This window comes from Globicephala melas, chromosome 1 (assembly GCF_963455315.2).
Source record: "Globicephala melas chromosome 1, mGloMel1.2, whole genome shotgun sequence".
Taxonomy (NCBI): Eukaryota; Metazoa; Chordata; class Mammalia; order Artiodactyla; family Delphinidae; genus Globicephala; species Globicephala melas.
In genome coordinates, this window is record NC_083314.1 from 34,317,703 (window position 1) to 34,340,804 (window position 23,102).

At 39.5% G+C, this 23,102-nt stretch overlaps 1 protein-coding gene across 3 annotated transcripts in view; it reads right to left on the reverse strand.

Moving 5' to 3' along the window:
• The window catches only part of ELK4 (ETS transcription factor ELK4), a 43,858-nt gene extending 21,167 nt beyond the window's left edge, over positions 1-22,691 (reverse strand). For 2 of the 3 annotated variants that reach the window (XM_060293570.1, XM_060293572.1), the window contains exons 1-4: positions 22,485-22,619; positions 16,496-16,711; positions 14,473-15,348; positions 13,589-13,705 (exon numbers count right to left, since the gene is read on the reverse strand). In XM_060293570.1, the coding sequence (XP_060149553.1) occupies positions 13,589-13,705; positions 14,473-15,348; positions 16,496-16,702 (1,200 nt within the window). In that variant the 5' untranslated portion in view covers positions 16,703-16,711; positions 22,485-22,619. Of the gene's footprint in view, positions 1-3,806; positions 11,836-13,588; positions 13,706-14,472; positions 15,349-16,495; positions 16,712-22,484 lie in introns of those variants that run through there. The other variant, XM_030872791.3, reaches the window with a different exon arrangement.
• Positions 22,692-23,102: the final 411 nt, after the last annotated feature.

The window sequence follows — 23,102 nt, forward strand, 5'->3', positions numbered from 1 at the left end:
GAGAGAGACCTGGTTCAAGCCCTGGCCTCACCTTGTAGCTATGTGGCCCTGGGCAGATCACTGAGACTCTTCCAGCCTTGCTTTTTTTTGTATCTTTAAAGTGATATTTCTAAAAGAACCTTAACCCTACCTCAAAGGAATTCTGAAAGAATTAAGTGCATTTGTGTAAAGCAATTATCATATGCCTGACATAGAAATTTGCTTAATAACTGTTAGCAATTTTTATCTTTAAAACCTCCTCGTTAGCAGCTTAGAAACTGTTCATATGTTTGGTACATATTTATTGTAAATCAAACAGATCCAAATTCTTTTGAAAGCTGGTGGTCTAGGGGTATAGTTTTAACTATGCCTGTAAATACTTAAAAGTATTAGACGGCAGCCAGAGTTACTTGTGCAATCTAACCAGAGTGAGTGACTGACCCGGGGAAAAAGAAAGCAGCTATATTTTTCTTGTGGTTTTTTCAAGAAAACGTCCTTTTTATACAGATTTAGAAAGAAGAATCAATAGCTGTATCTAAGGTGATCATGATTAATCTGTGAATATAGAAAACAAGATTGAAACAAATCTAAGAGTACCTTTCCTAAAATAAAATATTTTAAATTTAATAAGCATGTTGTCCATTATGAAGGACAGTCGATCCTTTTATAAAAGCTCAGAAACAAATGACCAAATGTTCCCCCAAGACAGGTCTCTCTCATACTGTAGGTTCCCATGGCTGATACTGTAGAAGAAACAAGACTCTGAGGGAGGACTGAGAACCACTGTTCCCTCTTACATATGATCAGAATAAGGGGAAGCAGGTAGGTTTTATACCACACTTCAATATCAGTTACAGAGAAAGTAGGCTTTTTTCCTGATCTTCTTTGAAGGGTGTTGACATCTCAGAGTGCTGTGGAATCACCCTGTTCCCAGATTTCCTTCTGCCACTTGGATGTGGGAATCTAACCCATCAGTATACCAGAATCTGGAAGTATACCAGATTCACAGTGACATAAAAAGTCTTTTAGAGAATTCATGTATTCATTTAAAAAAGATTTATTGATCACCTGCTAGGTTTAAAGCACTGATCCAGGTGCAGATACAGCAGACAATGGGACAGAAGTCCCTGCCTCACAAAGACAGTAAACAAGTAACATGCCACAGGGTGAGTGATAATTGAGTGCATAAAGAAAGATAAAGCAGGGAAGGTGGATGGGAAGAGGGAATGTCAAGAGATGCTCCGATGGCCTTTCTAAAGAGGTGTCATTTATGCAGAAACCGAAATGAGAGGCAGGAGCAGCCATCCAAAGACCTGAGGTATTTCCTGTCAGGCTGGGGACACAGCAAGTGCAAGGGCCTTAGACGGAATATGCTTATAGTGTCTGAGGAACAGCAAGCAGGCCAGTGTGGCTGAGTGCGGTGAGGAAGCGGGAAGAGTAGCAAATAAGTTGGGGTGGTAGCTGGGGGCTCCGATCATATAAGCCATGGTAGGAATGTAGTTTTTTGTTTTTTTGTTTTTTTTTTTTTAGTTAGGTGAGGTTATTGGGAGAGTTGTGGGCAGCAAGGGACATGATCTGATTTACATGTTTACAAGTAATACTCTGGTTGTCGTGTGAAGAAGAGAGAGGCTGTGGAACAAGGATGAAACTGGGGACACCAGAAAGGGTATAATTGCAGTAAACTATGTAAGAGATGGTGGTAGCTTGGACAATGTTGGTAGCATCAGTAGTCAGAGTGATTGGGTTAAAGTATATTTTGAAAGTCAAACTGACAATTTGCTGATAAATCAGGTGTGGGGCATGAGAGAAAGATGGGAATCAAGGATAACCCCAAAGGCGTTTGACTTGTGTTATGGGCATGTGATAAGGCCATTTAAGGAAGACCTTAAATGGTCTTCCTTAAGGAAGACAACGGGAGCGCTCAAGAGTTGTTTCAGGACATGTTCATTTTATGATGCTATCTTGGATGTCAAGAAGGCTGATAGATATAAAATCTAGAGGTTAAAAGAAAAGTCAAGCCTGAAGATACAAACTTCGTGGTCGCCTACATATAAAGAATGTTTAAAGCCACGGGACTGAATGAGGTCATCTAGGGAGTAAATGTAGAGAGAGATCGAAGATTGAGCCTTGGGATTCTGCAACACCGAGAGGTTTGAAAAAAAGAACAGGATCCAGCAGAGTAAATGAGAGAAGCAACCAGAGAAGCAGGAGGAAGTTCAGGAGAGAATGTGGTTTCCTGGAAGGCATGCGAAGAATATCTTAAGAAGGAGGAAGTAATCAGTGCTGCTATAAGGTCCCATGTGGACTGAACATCGGCCACTGGATTTGGCAATACGGAAGGCGACCTTGACTAGAGAGGGGTTTCTATCAAATGATGTGTATTCAAAACATACGAGAATCATAAAATCAACTCTGTTCCAGCAACCTCCTTGCCACCAATGCTTGCCACCTAACTTGCACAGCTATTAGAAATTATTGTCCCTGTTTCATTTTTCATTATATAATGCCCTCTTATTGGAAAATTATTCCAAATGAAGTCAACTTCATGGACTCCCTTCAGTTACAGGGTGTATTCCAGTAAGTGCAGTGCTTTGTAGTGACAATCAATGTGAAATCTTACAACTGTTAATGATTATCTCCTACCTAATAATGCCAGTTACCCAATATTAGGATATTCGTTTTATCATTAGATGCATCTGTGAAACACAAAGTATTGATAATTGCAAAATAGACATTATGCCTCTCAAAAGAGGACGTGTCACCAGTCAGAAAGGTTAGAAAATGGTGGATTAAACAGGTTGGTTTTTCTTTTTTGCGGTACGCGGGCCTCTCACTGTTGTGGCCTCTCCCGTTGCGGAGCACAGGCTCCGGACGCGCAGGCTCAGCGGCCATGGCTCACGGGCCCAGCCGCTCCGCGGCATGTGGGATCTTCCCGGACCGGGGCACAAACCCATCGACAGGCGGACTCTCAACCACTGCGCCACCAGGGAAGCCCTAAACAGGTTTTTTTTTACTAAAAGATTTCTTAGAGCTTTTAATATTCTGATACGCACTTCAACTCTCCAAGCGGTGAAGACCCCATTTCCCAAACTTATTCGCCCTCGTGGGACTACCGTTCTAGGCAATGCATTTTGGGAACATTGGTTTAGGGGAATCCAGCAGTCCTCACAAGTGGTTACCACCCACTGTGCTGAGCGAACACTGCCCCATCATCTGAAGGGACATCTCACCAGGGCTAGTGAACTGTCGTCCCCTGCGGAACCGTTTGTTCCTCTTATTTTCATCTAGAGATATGAAACAGAGCTCTGATGTGATTCTGCCACCTATTAACCCCACTTTCCCCCATGTATATTTTATCAGACCAGTTCTAAAAAGGCCTAACTTCATTTGCTGAACAAACTGAAGTCTCTAGTTTCTAATCTCAAAAACTACGTGAAGAAACAGTGCCTAGAGTGGAAATAAGCAAGAGCTGCTTCTTACAAAGGACTGAAACAAAAGAACCTGATTAAAATTTAAATACTTTTAAAAAATGTAAATAAATTTTAAAAGTAAAATAAAAAGATTTCACAAGGAAAGTAATTTTTCTAGCCAGTCAGTACTCTTTTAATTCCTTTTTGTATCAACAGTCATTTTACAGTTTCCCCTTTTCACTACCTATCTCAACACAGGCTTTAAATATTTTAATGTAGATACACATCAAATAGTTGAAGGCCAGGTTTTAATGATAACCTTTGGAACTTTCCTTACCCACATTTAGCACAGACGGGAATATAATACACAAAGACTACCTCAATAGATGTGAGAGGAGGGAAATAATTCAGAAAGTCATTTTGTTAAAAATATTTATTTAAAAAAATACAATTGTCCATATCAAGTTGCACATACATCTATTAACATATCTATATAATTTTGGACTTTAGTAAATTTGATACAGTGCTTTCTTAAAGCCAGCTTGCCATTATACAAAGCAGATTCCTCTGACAATTCTTATATAAAATAGTTTTTAAAAATGTATCATCTTTCTAAAAAGATGCATATCATCATTACAGAATTTAACAATATTTTTGCATAAAACTTGAAGCCGTAGAAAAAAAAGATCACCTGATTGGTTATTCAGAGCAACCCCTTACTATGTCTGGAGGTGCACTGAGTATCAACTACACTTTTCCCTCCTAAAAGCAGCATATTATAAAGCCCTCAAAGTGCCAGCGCATATTCTTCCTCGCCAACCTAAACTCTGTAAAGTTTTTCTGCCACACGCATGTAGAGCTGAAGGCTCCAGCTACAGCCATACTAATTACCCTAAAACAACATCCCTTAGTTTCCCAACACGTTAAGTCAGACTGCTTAGCTAGAAGATGTGGCAGTTTCTCTCCAGCTGCATCAGCAATTAATGTGATTTTAATAAATGCTAGCAGTTACCATCATTTGAATTGCTTTTTTAGGAAAAAGAAAAGAAAGTGATTTTAATACTTCAAAGGTCTCCCTCATGTAAATTAAACAGATTAATCAAGACAAGTTGTTAATGACACTTTAACAATAATGCAGTCTTTTGGGTAGGTGTGCACTGGCATTATATGTAAGTATTCTGTTTATACAAAAGTAGTGGATACTAGATATTATGAGAGATAGATTTCAATAAAATAAACAAGGGGAAAAATAAACAATGAAGTAACTGTCTTCTCAGCTGAATGAATCGGAGTTTAAGAAAAGCACCCTGACAAGTTCTTATTACAGAGGCCAAACTAAGACGCTGAGGTAAAAGAATACATCTCTCTGTGTTAACACCACAGCAGACATATGCTCTCTTTCTGACTTACACATTGGGTGGGCGAAAATCAAAAGTTTAACGGTATTTAATTTTCAAGTGTTATCCGTACTTGAAGATCCAATAGGGCTCACAGAAAATTATTAGTTTGTTCTTCAAAGGACAAAATTGTACACTTTTTTAAAGCCAACTTGATTATCTAGTGTAAAGGGCAGAATTCTAAAAAACTAAGTCAAAACTTTTATTTGCCTCAAACCAAAGCCAGCCAGTAGCAAAATGACTGGACTGAGTTTCATATTTAATCTTCCCTACCCACAAAGATAAATGAAACTGCTAGAAGGTAAAAGTGAAGAAATACATATGATTGTGACTAGAAAAGGTCGAATGGCCAAACCAAATAAATAGGCCTCAAGTAATCAAAAATTAATTGCATTCATTTCTATCTTTACATATATGCATCTCAGTTCACTTCACTAATACTGAACAGGGAAGTTCATACAATATGCTACTTTATCACATAAGCAATGAATGTAATGTACACTTAAAGGCCCTTGGTAATACTGCCATCAAAAACAAAAAGCATGAAATGTCTTAGAAAGGACTGTGTCCCCTACCTGACAGACAATAAGCAACAATGATTAAACAGAAAAGAAACTTAAATTTGGCGAATTCACAAAGTTGAGTATAATCCACCAACTGCAAACCATTAAAAGTCATACATTTCTACAAAGCAGAATATTAAAAGCTTGTAAATTATTTTAAAGCATCCTAGCCAAAACAGCATACCTTACAGAGCCTAGAATGGCTCATTGGGTAATCCACTTATCCCTTCTCCAAACAGTCAAGTTCCAGAAAACATAAGCAAGCAATAAACCTTAACTTCCCTGACCCTCAATATCCTCAAGGTGAAATTAAACAAAATAATCATTAAGTGCTTCCAGTTATTAAAAACAGAACAGTGCTAATAATGGTGTCCCAAAAAGTGCCAAGTGATTTCATACCAGTATATGGCATTCCCACCCCTGAACTCTAGGCAAGCTTGAATGATGGACTGGCTAGAACTCAGGCCCAGCCACAGGGCACCTCCCCACCCCCAACCCGTCCAGAAGATCCCAGGCCTGTCCTCGCAGGGCTCATAATCCTTGGAGGGGACAAGAACAAGAACGGGCCCTTATGAGATGGGAAACAAGGCAAAGTTGAGAAGACCATTCAGCCCAAGATACTCTTGAGTTTTCTGCTAATGCTTTCTATGTACAGTTCAAAAGGATGAATAAGCTACAATGCCAGAATTCCTCCACCACTATTTCAATCATGGTTAAATCTGTATTTTAGAAATACTACGTCTAGTATAAACCTCCTCTCTGAGAAACGTAGAACCCAACGTAACAAGGATTTTACACAAAAATGTAGAAGTTTTTAGAAAGAACATTCTTATTTGCTCAATAATACATGAATATAAGAAAACAGTTTAAGATGACTTTGCTTAGAGTATGTCACATGTGGCACTGTACAGTATTTCTAAAGAGTAGACAAGCAATTAGTCTTTAAGGCCTATGATTCTATGCATTTAAAAAAACAAATGTGCAAGGCATTAATTTTTAAAAAGTGACAACTGCAAAGTGCAGCCAATTTTTGTTTTTAAGTTTTAGTATAAAATAGCCTAGGAACCATCCTAGACTAGGATGACCATATGTTCCCTCTGAAAAATAGATTTATTTATACACGTACACACAAACATATACTCAGTCAATACATCAGTATATATACACACACATGTATGCACTCAGCCAATCAGAATGACTTGGAAAGAAATGCTCTAGTTTCCCAAAATATTTTAAAATAAAAACTTAAGCCTCATAAAACTTCTTGATCTATATTATACTCAAAAGATTAGAGTTCAAGAGACTATGTTTGATTGTATCCCTCATAAATTTTCTTGTTAAAGGTTTCATTTAAAACGTTAACAGCCTGAATTTCCTGGTTTCTATAGAAAGCTTAGAGCCAACCTTTCCCCTCTCACGCAAACCACTCTGATTTCCATCTTCACAACAACTAAGTGTGGATGGCAGCACCCTAGAAATTGCTATTTCTGGCAGGCTGTCAATCTACCACAATTTTTTTTTCAGAAAAGTAGCTTGAAGAAACTGGCAGCTTCAAATGGAACATTTATACTACATCAATAACTCACCTTTTCAGTTCTGCTCTGTTTACAGGTAAAAACATGACTTTCATCCTAACAGGTTCCACCAAGTACGAGAAATGAAATCAAACCGCCTTCTTTTCTTGCTTAACACACCACCACCCACAAGAATTCTAGATTCTAAGATTAAAACTTCAACTTCAGTAAGCAGAATTCTGATGACACAGAGAAATAGCAGGGCACCTTGTTTCAGGCAACACCAGCAGCATTAAAAACAGTAACAACTGTTTATTTAATTGTTGATTAATTGTTGACCCCAAACCAAGAAGATAATTAACCAAACACTTTCCATCGAACTAATTCTCTGGTCAGAGTACCTGCTCAAGATAATTATGGCTGGCCTCCACTTCACTATTATGAATTGAACAATTAACTTCTCAATTCCATCCTGTCACACCCTCAGATCACAGACTACGTACTTCATGAAGAGTCTAGTTTTCCTGTTGCTGTGATCCTTCACTCAGAGCTCCAGGCTTCTGCACAGAGACCTGCACTTGTCGCCATACTTGTTTACACACCTAAGAACGGCACCTCAGTACAATTCTAGATTTCTGGCATGGGTAAATAAAATACATACAATAAATGAAGTGATAGATAGAACAGACCCATCAAGAAAATATTTATTTGTTCAGATGCCAAAATGTTACCAAAAAAAAATAATAATAATAATAATAAACTTACCAATGCAGCAAGAAACTGGAGGTTGTTATGTATTTTAACATAAAGCAACTTGAAATAATTCTGAAATTGTTGGTAAAATATAACATTAATAAGGCCAAAAGAAGTTTGAGAGCAGCTAGTAAAATAAAAGTAAATTATAAAGTCACACCTAATATGAAAAGGAAAGAGACAACAGGCTGTCAAAAATAATAAGCATGAAGCTCTGGGAAACATTTGGTAATGGGCTATTTGGCAATGTATGAAAAAGAAATTTCTCATGAAAAAGAAATAGGAAATTTCAGAAAGTTGATGACAAGCTCTGCTGAAAAATTCCTAATCTCTACTGGAGATTTTACATGAAAATCAAATCAAATATGTAAAGGATTTCCCCATATATCACAACCAAAGCTTCCACATTGTATTTTTCAAGATTAGACTGACAAACAAACCCTGAGTCAGGGGGCTTTAAAGTAGAGTACATGCCTCCAGGGGAGTGCACAAGACAATCTACTGGATGCAGGAAAAAAATATTAGAATTTCTACTCAAGATTTATTTTTATGCCATCCTTAATTTCTGTTTTGTGTTATGTCTTATAGTGTATATAGGACTCTAGTATAGCAGTATATAACTTAACATATATACATATAAATCTGCAATAGGGTATTTGTGTTCAAAGCCTTTTATTGATCAAGGTGTGTGTTCAAAAAGGTTGGAGACTGCTTTTCTGAAATGCCAGTGAATGGCTCTAATGTACATAAATTCACTAGAAACATACAAAACTGCCTTTGAGAACTTTAGAATCATAACACAAGTTCTGAGATCAGGATGAAACGATGTCATTAGACTAGACATCACACAATGCCAAGTGTGAATGGCACTGAAGTGATAATATCAACAGCCTGCAGTTACAGTTCCAGAATTCCAAGCCTCTGATTTACTGTCTCCTCCAAGCCTAAGTGACACACAGTATGGAGAAAACTAAAAATGTGCCATGTAAATAGATTCAACAGTCAGTGCTGCCTTCTTTGATCTCTACTATAGTATGTAAATCTTCAAGGAATTGTAAAAAAAATCCAGTGTAAAAAAAAAATCTAGTACCCTTTTACTATAGGCTCATGGGCTTATTTTCCCCATCAAAATCTAAAGAAAAAAATTACTGTTACCTGTATTTTAACCACCAAGATGTAGAAAAATTAAACCTATATTTTAACTCAAAGAAGCATAAGGCTGACCTTTTGAGGGTTTCTGGATTCTTCCATCATGTATAAATTTTAAAAAAATCAATGGAAGTTTCCACCTTTGAACACATAAAATATGCCATGAGGAATATTATATCACAAAAGCACTGTGACAAGCCAAAAAGAAAAAAATTATTTTAGAAATTATGTGAAAATCCACCCTAGGGTGAAATAAATGCAGTGGTTCACTGGCTGAGTGTGTGGCTCTGAGCCAACTGTGTGCCCCCCTTCTCAACTCCAAGGTGGGGGCTTAAAATCAACCACAGAGGGAGTAACTTACATGATGGGAATCAGCAAATGCTACAATTTAAGGGCCTTTTTGTTCCCTTCAGAGAGCCTGGTGGTTAAACATCTCACAGCATACAACTGACTAGATATCGGCCAGAGCAAATGAAAAGTTAAGCTAATCACAGCAGAAGTCGCAAAAACTCACTAAACCTGCTCCCCTATCTTAACTTGGGCTCCTTTGGCCAACCAGCATTCATCCTGGCAAAGTGACTAGTGATGGATACCAGCTACTGCTACCAAATATAAGTCTCTCCAGTGAATACTGATCTTAAGTGGTATGTCACCTTTTGATGCTAAGAACTCTGTGGATGTTCAAAAAAATAACAGAGACTTTTCCAGGAAGGAGGTAGTTTACAAATAGAACGATCTGCCTCATACACACTTGCACTATAGTTGCAGTTTCATTTCACTTAAAAAAGTGAACACATACATACACACAAACACACACACCAACTTCCCCAAAACAGTTGATCTCAAAGAGAAAGCAGATCATCATCAACCTCCTAAGGCCCACACCTCTCAGAGACTTCTGGGAGAGGTTTATAGGCAGAGGACTCACTAAAACTGGTTCCTAGGAAGTTGCTTTGACCGAGTTTTCATGGTGCCCTTGGTTCCAGGCACCCCTGTGCTGAGACGGTTAATTATCAAAGATACTATCTATGAAAACAAACCAATGGCTTTTCTCCTTTGACTCAAAATAAGATACTTTTGTGCTTTCAAAATTTTAAATATCTAGTTAAATCAAGCCATCAATATTTACTTATCTAATGTACAAAATGTGAATTAACCTAATAAAAACTAGTCCAAAGTGCTGCTGAGCAGTCTAATTTCAAAGAGGCATGCAAACGAAATGATTCAATGTGGGAAGAAAATCCAGTATGTCTGTTCCCCATCACTACTGAACACTGCCTTTCAACACTGCTATTGCACATCTCAGGAACAGAACTTTTCAGCTGATAACCACAAATGAACCAGTAACAGTCTCCAACACTACAAATATAAAGGCAGCTCCCTGAATACTGTCCTTCTGCTACTAATGAACTAGCATAGACATCTTATGCTAGAGTTTCTCCATACTGTATAAAACAAAGTGAACTTTATGTATCTGGAAGATGCTGGTTTATAGCAGTGTCACTTTGAGCCCTCAAGTCCTTACTACTCCCTTATTCCATTTACTTCAGGTGGTTAATTATAGGAACTATTTCGAGGGTTAAAAGACTAGTTTAATGGGCAGGGTGGTGGTGGTGGTAGCAGCATATCATCTGATCCTGGACTTTAAAGCCACGTTTTTCAAAAGACTCAACTGTGACGTTGGTATCAAATCAGTTTAGGGGATCAACAAATCTGTCTGCACCTGGCACTGATTACTATATGGTAATATTTTATAAATTTGGTAGAGATGAAGGCCTCAGTTTTTCACTACTAATATGAATAATCCAATCCCTATGTATGAGCATTGCCAAATGAACTCTGCTCCTTTCTTATTAAAAAAAAAAAAACTCAAAGAAATAAGCATATCTTTACTTCACTACAGATTTGGAGGCTTCACTTTGCTTTTCATCTTCCTAATTACATTGTTAAAACTATCACAACCTCTAACAACCTTAAATTTAAAAGACAAATATACGGTAGAAAATGGGATAAAATGAACAGAGAAAAGGGTCCTTCGTGCCGGTACCTTCCAACTGAGAAAAGCCCTACATGTTGTTTCAAGTTATTCAATTGAATCTTCGACTCAGAGATGCCTCAACATTTCAAACCCCAGGTTCATCTCCCTAAAAGCCATCATTTACCATACTGTATTCCGTGGGTGTGTAATCATACCACCTAGAGAGCAGATGACATTTCTGTGCCAGATATGGGGTCCCATGTTCTCACTGGTTGTTCCAAATACTGTTTTAAGTCCCCGGTTTAAAAATCTCCCTAAGTGGGAATAAACTAGCTCCATGCTCTGTTGACAGGTTCAGACAAGATCACACATATGGCTAAGAGATCCACCCTGAATAAATGTAAATAAGATGCCTTTTTGTGGAGTTGCTTACATATGTTATAGTTCATAGCAAAACAGAATCTACCCAATAGTCCTGCTCCAATCTTACTTGGTGTGAATAGGAATGATTCTTTTTCCTCTACTGCTTATGCACAACTCAGTATTCAACAGAGCACATTAAAGTCCTAAAGATATGGCCAATTTCATTTAACTAATATTTCTTTATATAACATGCTCAAAGCATAATTTTTTTCCTGGCCAAAGGGTCCCAATAAGGCAGGAGGAGTAACTTTGTTCTTAATTCTCTTGCAAAGCATAGCTAGCTGCTAAACCCCACCAAAAATTTCTTTAACACAAAGTTCAAAATATTTTTTAAAAAGAAAGAAAAAGAGGGAGGTGGAGTCTGGACTCCAATTAAGGCATTTTTATACACAGTCTAACTTGAGTCCTATTCAAAGGGAATCCTAAAAAAGCATTTTTAATGGAGAATGGCAGAAATCACAATAGTCTATTATCAGCATTGTGATGTATCAATTGCTCACTTTAAATGTAATCATGTTGGGTGTCTCTTGGGTGTTATTCCTTGGTTCTCTCATCCCACAAGTGCATAGGTTATGTTTTCTGTAGATCTGGGGAAAATGGGCCAGGGGTGGAAGGTCCATCCAGGCCAGACAGAGTGAACGGCCCATGACTGTTCAGCACAGAAGGAAACTGAGAAAGAAAATAAAACACATTATCATCCTATTATGCAACCCTAAATTTCACTTTCTGTCCCTATTATATTCCCTGAGGCAGAACATGACATCCACCTGCAGTGGCTCACAGGACAAAGGCAGTAATTGTTTATCATGGAAGAATATGATGTCACAGAAACTTTTAAAAAATTGTTTGTCTTATATGTTAAATATTAACACCCTCCAGCGTACCTTGATGGAATGGAAAGAACAAACCTATACTTTCCCTCAGATGCTAAGGTACACAGGTTCACACTTGACTTCAAATGAAGGTTTTAGAAAGCTCAGTAAATGACAGTATGCACTACAGAGTATAATTCAATTGTATAGGAAATCACAGACTATCAAAAAGAGGTCCAGAGGAGATGCCCATCTCTTAACTGCTGCAAATAGTTGTAGGGTGCTCATCCTACAAAAGGGCTCCCCATCATGTGTTCTGAGACCAAATGTATATGGAGATTCCAGGCTGGAGCTACATGAGCACTATGACTTTCTCTCTATAATTCAATTATCTGTTTGTGAGAGGCAAAGAAAAATGTAAAATGAAATATGGAAAATTCTCAACACTCTATTCAATAATTTATAAGTTTTTGCAAAAAACAAATTGCAGAAGTAGTAAGATTTTTAATTTTCTTTCTTTTTTTCCCCCTCACCATTCCATTTCCAAAAGAACAAATGAAAATTTACATTACAAACTCTAAGAAAATCTCCCAGGGAGTCACCCTTGAATAAGTGAATGAATCAACTACAAGAAAGCCTACAAGTTATAAAGTCTAGATGTTCTGGGCAAAAAAATGGTTTAAAGCTGTGAGACCGGGACTTCCCTGGTGGTCCAGTGGTTAAAAATCCACCTTCCAGTGCAGGGCACGAGGGTTCGATCCCTGGTCGGGGAAACTAAGATCCCACATTCTGCGGAGCAACTAAGCCCGTGCGCCACAACTAGAGAGCCCAACTCGAGAGAAGCCCATGCGCTGCAACTACTGAGCCCGTGCGCTCTAGAGACCACGCGCCACAACCAGAGAAGCCCGCACGCCACAACAAAGAGCCCACGTACTGTAACGAAGACCCAGCGCAGACAAAATTAAATAAAAATAAATAAATAAATACCTTAAAAAAAAAAGATTAATAATACCTGCCTTGCAGGGTTTTAATAAATAAAGCAAGCTGTGAGACCTTTCCTAAGATCTTGGTTAAGAGGTAATACAATATTCATTTTTTAAAATATATATATTTAAAATGCTGATGAATATCAGATCTGAATGAGGGGGGAAATGGGAGTATTTGATACACTATTCTCAAGAGTTTTCTCTATTTTTTTAAAGTCCTCAGTTATAAGGGGAAACCCCTCTAAAAAGAAATATGTATATATATATATATATATATATATATATATATATATTTTTTCTTTTTTTAGAAAAGAGGATTTCTAGTATTTAAAATGACCAAAAAAAAAATTGGATAGGCTCAAAATCTACTACAGTTTTAAACAATTCTTGATCTAATTCAAATGTATGGGATAGTAAACAATGAAAAGGAAACTCTGCCGTGAATATTTATCTGAGTTGTCTGCTGGCCAGAAAATTAACACTTAGAAATTCAAAAATAAATCTAAGGAATACTTATTAAGTAGAAGTTTTACAATGATTAACTGAAGAGTGGATACTGCCTTTTTGCCTCTTTCTTCATTTACCACACCCCAATTACAGAAGACAAGCTTTTATGTAATTTACCTGGAAAAGTGTGTTAGCACCTTGTAGCCTGGCTGGACTTAGGGGAGCAACCGGGCTGAGAGTACTCCAAAAGTGGATACTGGAGAGCAAGGGGCTCGGAGTCAGTAAGATGGGTGTCTGCAATACACAAACCAAAAATATAACTAAATGGCTTATCAGGATTATGTTTACCCTTGTAATACACAAATAGCTCTGAATCCAAATACTGTCCTATTCTCCACTCCAAGTATCTCCAAGTCGGAAATCTTACCATGAAGAAAAACTCAGAAATTACTTTTACAACCCAAGTAAGATAAAGGTCAAAATATTTTCTAACCCGTTTTTGGTAGAATCTTTTTCAAATAGAAAAACAAAACCAATCTGAATTTTGGTATGGAGAAATTATGGGTAACTGAGTCACAAACATATTTTCCCCTTAATAATGTGTAGGTCTAGGAGTAATCTAACTATTTAAATGTTATATGAGATGAGCAAGTTAAGAAATAGCTAATGAAAATAACTGCACAAACTTGTAAGGACCTCAGGATCTGTTGTCTTCTAACTTGAGATTATCACTGTTGTTTTATATGACCCCCCCCACCCCCCCAAAAAAAGAGCGAGAGAGAGAATATACTTATTTTCTTTAGGAGAAAGTGGAAACACCAAATACTTATTTACTTGTAGAACAATGAATTTTTTAACACAATACTCCAAACCTTTTATTTTGACAATTCTAATTGAGGTGAGGAATTGGGTTACTTTCACAGGGTCATATAACCTTCTGTAAGGCAAGCCTATGTGGCCAAATGAGAACTTGAGGTTATAAATTCTGGATCTGTTTTAAAAGGTGAGTAAAAACAAACAAAACAAAAAAAATGCAGCACTAATAAGAAAGAAAGTGTTACCTGCGAAAAAAGTGCTGGAGTAAGAGAAGCTGTAGGGAGAGATGGGCTTAATATTCCCAGTGGGCTTGGATCACTGCCCGTGATCACCAGGGTTGGTGCCAGCTCTAACCCCTTGGGTTTCTTGGACCTTGATGAATTATTTGTTTTGTCCTTTTCTGGCAAAGCCAAATCCTGGTCTTTAGGCTCCAGGGACAAGTCCTCCGGAAGTTCCATTGGCTGAGAAGCCACTGATTCCATGTCTGTGTCCATGTCTGGGTTGGAACTCAGTGGTGGTGAAGGTGTTCTAGAAGGCTCCTGCAGAGGGGACACAGATGAAATAGGTGGTGTGGTGGTAAAAGCGGCAGTTACACTGGATGCAGAAGTCGGTGCTTCCAGAGAAGGCAGTCTGGGGGAAGCCAGATTCTCCAACGCTTGCATAGTTTCTTCTGAAGATGGAGAAATACTTGGGCCAGTAGAAATGGCAGCAGCAAGAGGTTCAACTGGTGGCTTTTTGGCAGGTGTGGTTACAAATTTGATAACAGATGGTGTGGGCTCCTGAGGAGATTTTTTCTCTGCCAATTTCTCAGCTGGATTCTCAACCTTTATAGATTTGAAAAGCTTCCTGTTGGAGGAGTTCAAAGAGTTGAGAGTAAATGAAGAATATAAGCCAGAGTGTATGTAGTCATTGCGGCTAGAGGTCTTGGCACCAGGCTGTGCTGGCTTCTCTTTCCCGCCATTCTCCACATCTTTGGAACTGTTGCTGCTGAGTTCACTGACGCTTAAAGCTTCGCAGTCTCCCTCAACCCTGCCCACTGTCATCGGATCCATGTTCAAAATCTCTGGGTACGAGACAAACTTGTACACAAACTTCTGACCATTCACTTTTTTAATGATATTCTGTAGATAAATAAAATAAACACTCTTAGACTTTCTTAAACTTTTCTTAAGCATTTCTTAAACTTTACCCACCCCCCATGAAAAAGCTGACCTAATGGGGTTCTCTACTTGACAGGTAGTTTACTTGAAAGCTTCAAAATCATCTACATTTATCTAGCCATACCAAACACAGTTCCTACTATTATGGAGTACAAGTTAAAAACATTTAAATGTCTTATTAACAACTGAACTAATATGTTACATCAAAGCTGAAAGATTTTAATTGCTTAACACTGTCAGCTAAGTATCTGTATGAGGTCAAAAATTTCTGAACTGCAATCTCAAATAACTCCAAAGGTACAAGCCATTCACATGCTGAGGAAGCAAAAAGGAATTCAGAATATTACTTCTGCTAAGGTTCCTACTTCCTTCAGAAACTCCAGCTGCTTCTTACCTCATCTCTCCATACAGGAAAGCTGATAACATCAACCACTCAAAGGTGAAAGAAATTAAGATCCCAGCTTCTCACTTTAATTCTACCCATTTGAGCCATTTATTTCACTTCAGTACCCAAGAATGTATTCAAAATAATAAGAAATTAAACAAAAAAGTTTTAACTAAGAAATCACATCGAGGTATTAACAGCTATTCTTTAAGGTATTAATTTGTGTTCCAGGTTAAACTAAAAAGTAAAAATTAAGTAGAGCTAAAAAAATGAGTAAATATGAGACAATTTTTAAAGTAAATTATGATATAAACAAGAGTATTTATTTATCCTCAAGAATCTCAAAGTTCCTTCTCCTTATTCCAACTCTATAATCATGTTTTCTTTAAAGACAACTGTAATGAGGAATAATATATGAGCAATGGGAGCTGGGTACTGAATAAGAATTTGCAGAAATACACCTGGAACATTTACGTCTTTCATCCTAATTCCAAACTGCTGAAGCTGTAAAATAAATTGAATTAAACCAGAACAGTGATCATTTCACAATGTATACAAATATCGCATCATTATGTTGTACACCCAAAACCAATATAACTTTATGTCAATTATACCTCAATTTAAAAAAATTTCTTTTAATAAATAAATAAACCAGGACATTAGTACCTCTAACCTCACCAGAAGAGAAGGATCAATTCTTGTTTTGAGGTGGATGTGTATTACCTTCACATAATAGTATCTGAGGGCTCGGCTGAGTTTGTCATAATTCATATTAGGCTTGTTCTTTCGAATCCCCCAGAGACGAGCCACCTCTTCGGCCTGCAAAAGCTTGAACTCCCCATTATTAGAGGTCCAGCAGATCATGTGATCGTTCTGAGGCTCCTTTAGGAGCTGAAGGAGGAACTGCCACAGGGTGATAGCACTGTCCATAGCAATGAGCTGAAAGAGGCATCGGGTAAGATACACAATTAACAGCCAACCGTATATGTCAGACACTGTTTTAAGTACTCTAACTGTATTAGACTAATTACTCATTTTATCCCCACAGCAATCCTATAAGACAGATACTACTGCAGCCTCATTTTACATGTGAAAAAACTGATTCATTAAAGAGTTAAGTAACTTGTCTAAGGTCACACACGTAAATGGTGGAGCTGAGATTTAAACGCAGGCAATCTGGATCCAGAGTCCAAACTCTTAAGCATGCCACGCTGCTTAAGAAAAGTCTTGCTGTGAGATAAAGCTAGTTTCATAAATTGCAGGAGCAGACTGATGAATGCCAACCAGTAGAGTATCACTGTTATTAAATTTTATCTTAAAAACTCATTGTCATATTCTCTGAGGAGACCACCATTTCAGCATCTATCTAAATTAGCCCAGCTGGTTTATTTGCCAGGATATGTTGTGTGTCTCAGGGCAGCCCAGAGGTATAGGGAATAATCTACTTTTGTTCCACTGGTATTTCTCCTCCAAATAGTTTCCATTATCATAAATGTAATTTACACACATTGGCAGCACTGAAAATTCAGCAAAATGTTCCCTAAGTTACACGTCCTGTCACCATTCTGTCCACAGGGATTCCACCTGCATAGATCCTCCTTTTATTTGATTAGCAACCTTTATTTGATTACCAAGACTGGAACTGAAATATCTTTCAGTATCTCAAGTTTTAGGATCTTCCTATTTAGGCCAGAGTTTCCTAAATTCAGCACTATTGATATTTGGGGCCAGATTATTTTTTTGTTCCAGGACGCTGTCCTGTGCATTGTAGTTTAACAACATCCCTGGCCTCTACCCACTAGATGCCAGTAGCACCTCCTGCCCAATTTGGCAATCAAAATGTCTGCAGACATTGCCAAATGTTCTCCTGGGGGGACCATATCATCTCAGTTAACAACCATTGGTTTAGGCAATGGAGCAGCAAGGAAATGTTCTCACAAAGTTATTTTCCTCACAAAAACTTCCAAACACCTTGTTTATAAGGAAGAATTTTTTAAAATATTTTTTAAACATCTTTATTGGAGTATAATTGCTTTTCAATGGTGTGTTAGTTTCTGCTTTATAACAAAGTGAATCAAGCTATACATATACATATATCCCCATATCTCCTCCCTCTTGCATCTCCCTCCCACCCTCCCAGGAAGAATTCTTTAGGGCAGAAACTCTGGCCATATATAAGCACATTCTAAAAAGTCTATAATTGAACTTGACACACACACACAAAACAAAAAACCTTCCTTTTTAAATCTATGAATTAGATCTCACTGGATCAGAACAGGACTTAAATGAAATCAATTCTGTTAAAATACTGTAAAAACAGGTAAACTGACTACATCAAAATTTAAAACTTTTGTGCTGCAAACAATACCATCAAGTGAGGAGACAATCCTTGGAATGGGTGAAAGTATTTTCAAATAATAAGGGACTTTCATCAAAAAGTATAAAGAATCCTTACAATTAAAAAACAAACTGAAAATAGGCCAAGGATTTGAAAAGACATTTCTCCAAAAAGTAATACCAATGCCCAACAAGCACATGAAAAGATGCTCACTGTCATTAGTTACTAGGGAAATTAAAATCAAAACCACACAAGATACCACTTCACACCTACTAGGATGGCTACAATCAAAAAGACAGATGGGGCTTCCCTGGTGGCACAGTGGTTGAGAGTCCACCTGCCGATGCAGGGGACATGGGTTCGTGCCCTGGTCCAGGAAGATCCCACATGCCGCAGAGCGGCTAGGCCCATAAGCCATGGCCGCTGAGCCAGCATGTCCGGAGCCTGTGCTCCGCAACGAGAGAGGCCACGACAGTGAGAGGCCCACATAACGCAAAAAAAAAAAAAAAAAAAGACAGATGATTTAAGTGTTGACTAGAATGTGGAGAAAAGTGAAACCCTCATACATTGCTGATGGGAATGTAAAATGGTGCAGCCACTTTGGAAAACAGTTTGGCATTTCCTCAAAATACTAAACACAGAGTTAACATATGACCCAGTAATTCCACTCGTAGGTATATGCCCAAGAGAAATGAAAATATATGTCCACACAGACACTTACACAGGAATGTTCACGGTGGTATTCATAATACCCAAAAAAGTAGAAACCACCCAAATGTCCAACAACTGATGAGTGGACAAGCAAAATGTAGTATAACCACAGAGTGGAATATTAGCCAGAAAAAGGAATGAAATACTGATATGGGCTACTTCAGTGGATGAACCTTGAAAACATTACCCTAAGTGAAAGAAGCCAGCCATTTATATGAAACGTCCAGAATAGGCAGAAAGTTGATCAGTGGTTGCTTAGGGCTGGGAATGGGGAATGGGTGGGGAGAAGAAAAGGGGAGTGACTGTTAATGGGGTGATGAAAATATTCTGAAGTTAGATCGTGGTGGTGGTTATACAACTCTGTGAATATACGAAAACCACTGAACTGTACTAAGTAGGTGAATTTTATGGTATGTGAATTATATCTCAATAAAGATGTTAAAAACAAACACTACAAACAATACAAAAGTTAGGCCTGAGAAACCTAACTCTAACTATGTACAACTCACAAAGGGTCAACAATGTCTGCTTCCAAAAAGGGCAAAGATGAGGAACTATACTAGAAAATATCTGAGTTTCTGTAACTTCTGAGACATTCAAAAAGTCCTCCAATTATCCTCTTATCACTTCGAAGCTGGTTATATAGAGATACTGTCATCCAAAAGTAGAGTTGGGAAAATGATAAAGAATAGAATAGGGGAGATGCCTCCCACATTTATAGAGTTAATGGAGAAACAGGCCATGAATCTAAGTCTCTTTCATCACAGTCATAATATTCTGTTCATTAGGGAAACCACTTCCCTAGATGGATAAAAGCATTCACATCACCAGTGGGTTGTAAAGAAGTATTACATTATTAGATACTAAGTGATAATAATGTACAAATATGAAATGCTACTTTAATGCTTTTATGCTCACTAGAAATCATAGTTTCCCATAGCCTCACTTAAGCTGGGTTAAAATAGAGGTTTTATATTATATCCATCAAGTATTGGGCGGGGAGGTGGGGGGGATGGTCCCTGCCATTTCTCTGACTTTACTGCAGAGGCTTTTCTTCTGATAATGCCTGTTCATGGCAAGTTACTTTTTAACTACATATGTTTCTCATTTAAACAATTATTTGTTAGTCTAAATCTGTTACAACTACTTCCCAGTAAATTTCAGCTTAACCAGAGAACTCAGTCTCCACATTTCCAAACATCATCTTCATTATCAACAATGCTTACAGCAGTGTGTGAATATGTGTGAGAGAATGGTAATGGTGATGATGTTGAAGCTAGAAAGGAGGGGAAGAGGAGAGAGGAGGAAAGAAGAAAGTGAACACGGCAGAGAACCGGAATCTCAAGACTATTACAGATTTGGTGCCTGTAATTCCATTTATTTTTGGAAAAATTCCCCAAACCAAATCCTAGAGTCTTAATGCCTATCATGCAGACAGTGCTTGAACCCTTCAGGTTTATAATGGCTAAGCAATACACGCAAAAAAAAGGAAATAACCATCAACATCTCCACAGTGAGTACACAAGTGCCATCCTGAGCAAATGGGAGGTGTTCCCAAGGTGGTGTCGGTTTACCTTCCACCTCTCCCTTTGGTTATTAGGAGAGAGTGTGTACTGAGCCAAACGCTGGTGGGGCTGTTGCATACTGCAGGGCAGAACCCAACTGTGTGCAAAACGCTGCAGCTTCTCTAGTGTACTTCACAGTGCATCGGGGATGGGAAATGGCTGTGAAAGAAAATGGGCACTGTGGTTTTGGACTTACATACCAGAAAAAAAAATTTCTTTTGTGAAAAACTAACAAAGACATAAAATGGACATCCTCAGTGGGTACTTTAAAGGAATATTTTACTCATTCAATTTTGATAACAGTTTATTCTTTGGCTGAAAAGGTGGTGAACCACTGGGCGTATAGTTAAGCTGAACCTCTTCATTTTAGTTCCTAAAAGTGTGCTATTAATATGAAATTCAACAATTTCTTCAGCCATAAAAGAGAATTAAAGGAAAAAAAGTTACAGAAGACAGTTATGTAAAATTACAAAGAGTGAAATAAAGTCAAAAATATTAAATACTTTTATTCTCAGTCAAAAAACCCCCAAACCCTTTATTTTTCTTCTCACGAAAATCTCAATGTTTCTACAATTACAGTTTTTTCCAGAAGTTACAGTTTTAAAAGAGATTTTTAGTAGAAGTATGATGAGGGAGGGAAATACTTAACTGATCCAAATGAAGGAATCTGATTTTTGAGGGATTAAATGTGGAAAACATAACTGATTCTAACTTAACACTTCAAAGACAGTAGATTAGTTCCTGTGCTAAAATGAAAGGAGCATGTTGAAGTAACTCTTTAGGGAAAGGAAGCCTCTATTAAGTGAAAACTTTCCCACCCTAAACATGTTTATAATACATAGTCCAGTTGCTGTGGTGACCCATGGCCCAACTATTTTTCAGAAACAGTAGCTAAGACCCCAAAAATAAATGTCTCCAAATTCAGAGTGCTGCTTAAGTAAAACAAAAGCAAATTATGAAATGTATCAAGCCTAGTTTTGACTTAAAATCATCGTAGTTGTCAAAAAGTAATCTGATGTATCTAACTGTACAGTATCCTATACTAACAGAATATTAAAAGTGTACTGTTACATTACCATAAAACTTAAAAACAACATTTCCCTAAATGGATTCCACTTAACGCAGTTTTAACATTTAAACAAAATTAAAGAGGGGAGGGTTCCTGAGGGGGAAAACTGAATCACAATACATTTTAATGAAAACACCACTGACAGTCTTAAATATTGAAGCATCAAGTTTTCCACGCAGTGGGGCGGTGAGTGGGAGACGGCAAAGAGGGAGGGAGGCTCTGATCCACCAACCAAAGAGATGGGTGAACCGTTCTGATGAGGAATAAAATTCCAGAGTCTTTCTTTAAATGCCCTAAACTTCAAATAGCAATAGCTTGGGAAAAAGCCAATTGTGTATCGTTTGACTACTTCAGCCAACAATGCCCTTTATTTCCTGCCAAAGCCAGTTAATATTTAGCCCCCAAAAGATGTTTCCAATTGATCTTCTTAGGCATGAAGAAGCCACCAGCCTCGCGGCAGCTGTACATTAAGCGGAAAGTAAAGAGGGGAGGGGGTTTGCGGGAGAGAAATAGAAAAAGAAATGAAACTTGACACCGGATGAATAGCGAGCTTGGGGACAGGAAGAGACACGGATGACCGTGTGCCCCCGAGGAGATCAAAGTCCAGGGGAAGAGCCGCAACCTCACCGGGCCTGGGTAAGCACTGAATTACTGTACTTTCACTTTCCAACTTCCTGTCACTACAGAAAGTCAGAATTGCTCCCCTCTTGCCCCCACCCCCCCAAAAAAACATCACTGCGACCTTTTGCCCCAGGGACCTCGCGGTACCAAATAAGGGGCGAAGAGAGCGGAGCGGGTCGCGCCGCATCTACCTGCGCGCCTCGGGGCTAGGGCCGCCTGAGCGGGCGGGGCGGGGCAGGGGCGGATCCCTAGGGGAGCGCGCGCCGCAGCCCCCGCGCCCGCCCCCACGCGCTCGTTTCCTGTTGTGCAGCGAGCCCCTCGCCCCCGCCCGCGTTCCCCGCTGTTGGGGGGGCCTCAAGACCCCGACGGGGTGCGGGGTGGACGGGGCGTGCGGGGCTGGCCGCTCACCGAGGCCGCGCGCGGGGCTCCCTCTGGGTCTCCGCCTCGAACACGATGCTCCTCTCCGCCCGCCGCCTTCTCAAGCTGGGAGCTCGAGGATGGCGCGGCAGCCGCTGCGACCCCCGCGGCGGAGCCGGAGAAGGCACCGGCGGCCGAGCCAAGCCCGCCGGGTGCCCGCAGCCGCCCGCATCTCCCGCCGCCGCCGCACCAGCCGCGGCTCCTCGCGCCCCGCCCTCCCCGCCCCCACACGCGGCGGCGGCGGCGGCGGCGGCGGCGCGGGTCGTCGGGGCCGCTTCCCGCCGGGCGCGCGCTCGGGGCGTTCTTCGCCGCGGCCGAGCCTGCCAATCGCTCCGCGGCCGCCGCCACTCTCAAACCCCCCGGCTGCGTTGGGGCCCCTCCCTGACGCTGGAGCTGACGGGCGTCACTTCCGGGGGCGGGAAGGGAGGGGCCAATAGCACAGGGGCTCTGCCAGCCGCCGCCGTAGCAGTTTCCGCCGCCGTCCCCATCCCCGTCCCGGTTTTGGGGGGCCAGGGGTGCGGGCGCGGCGAGGGTGCTGTTTGGGTTTCTCCGCTTTGTACTCTCCGCTGGATTACTAGCCAGTTGCTGTTTACTGAGGCCCACGACCCG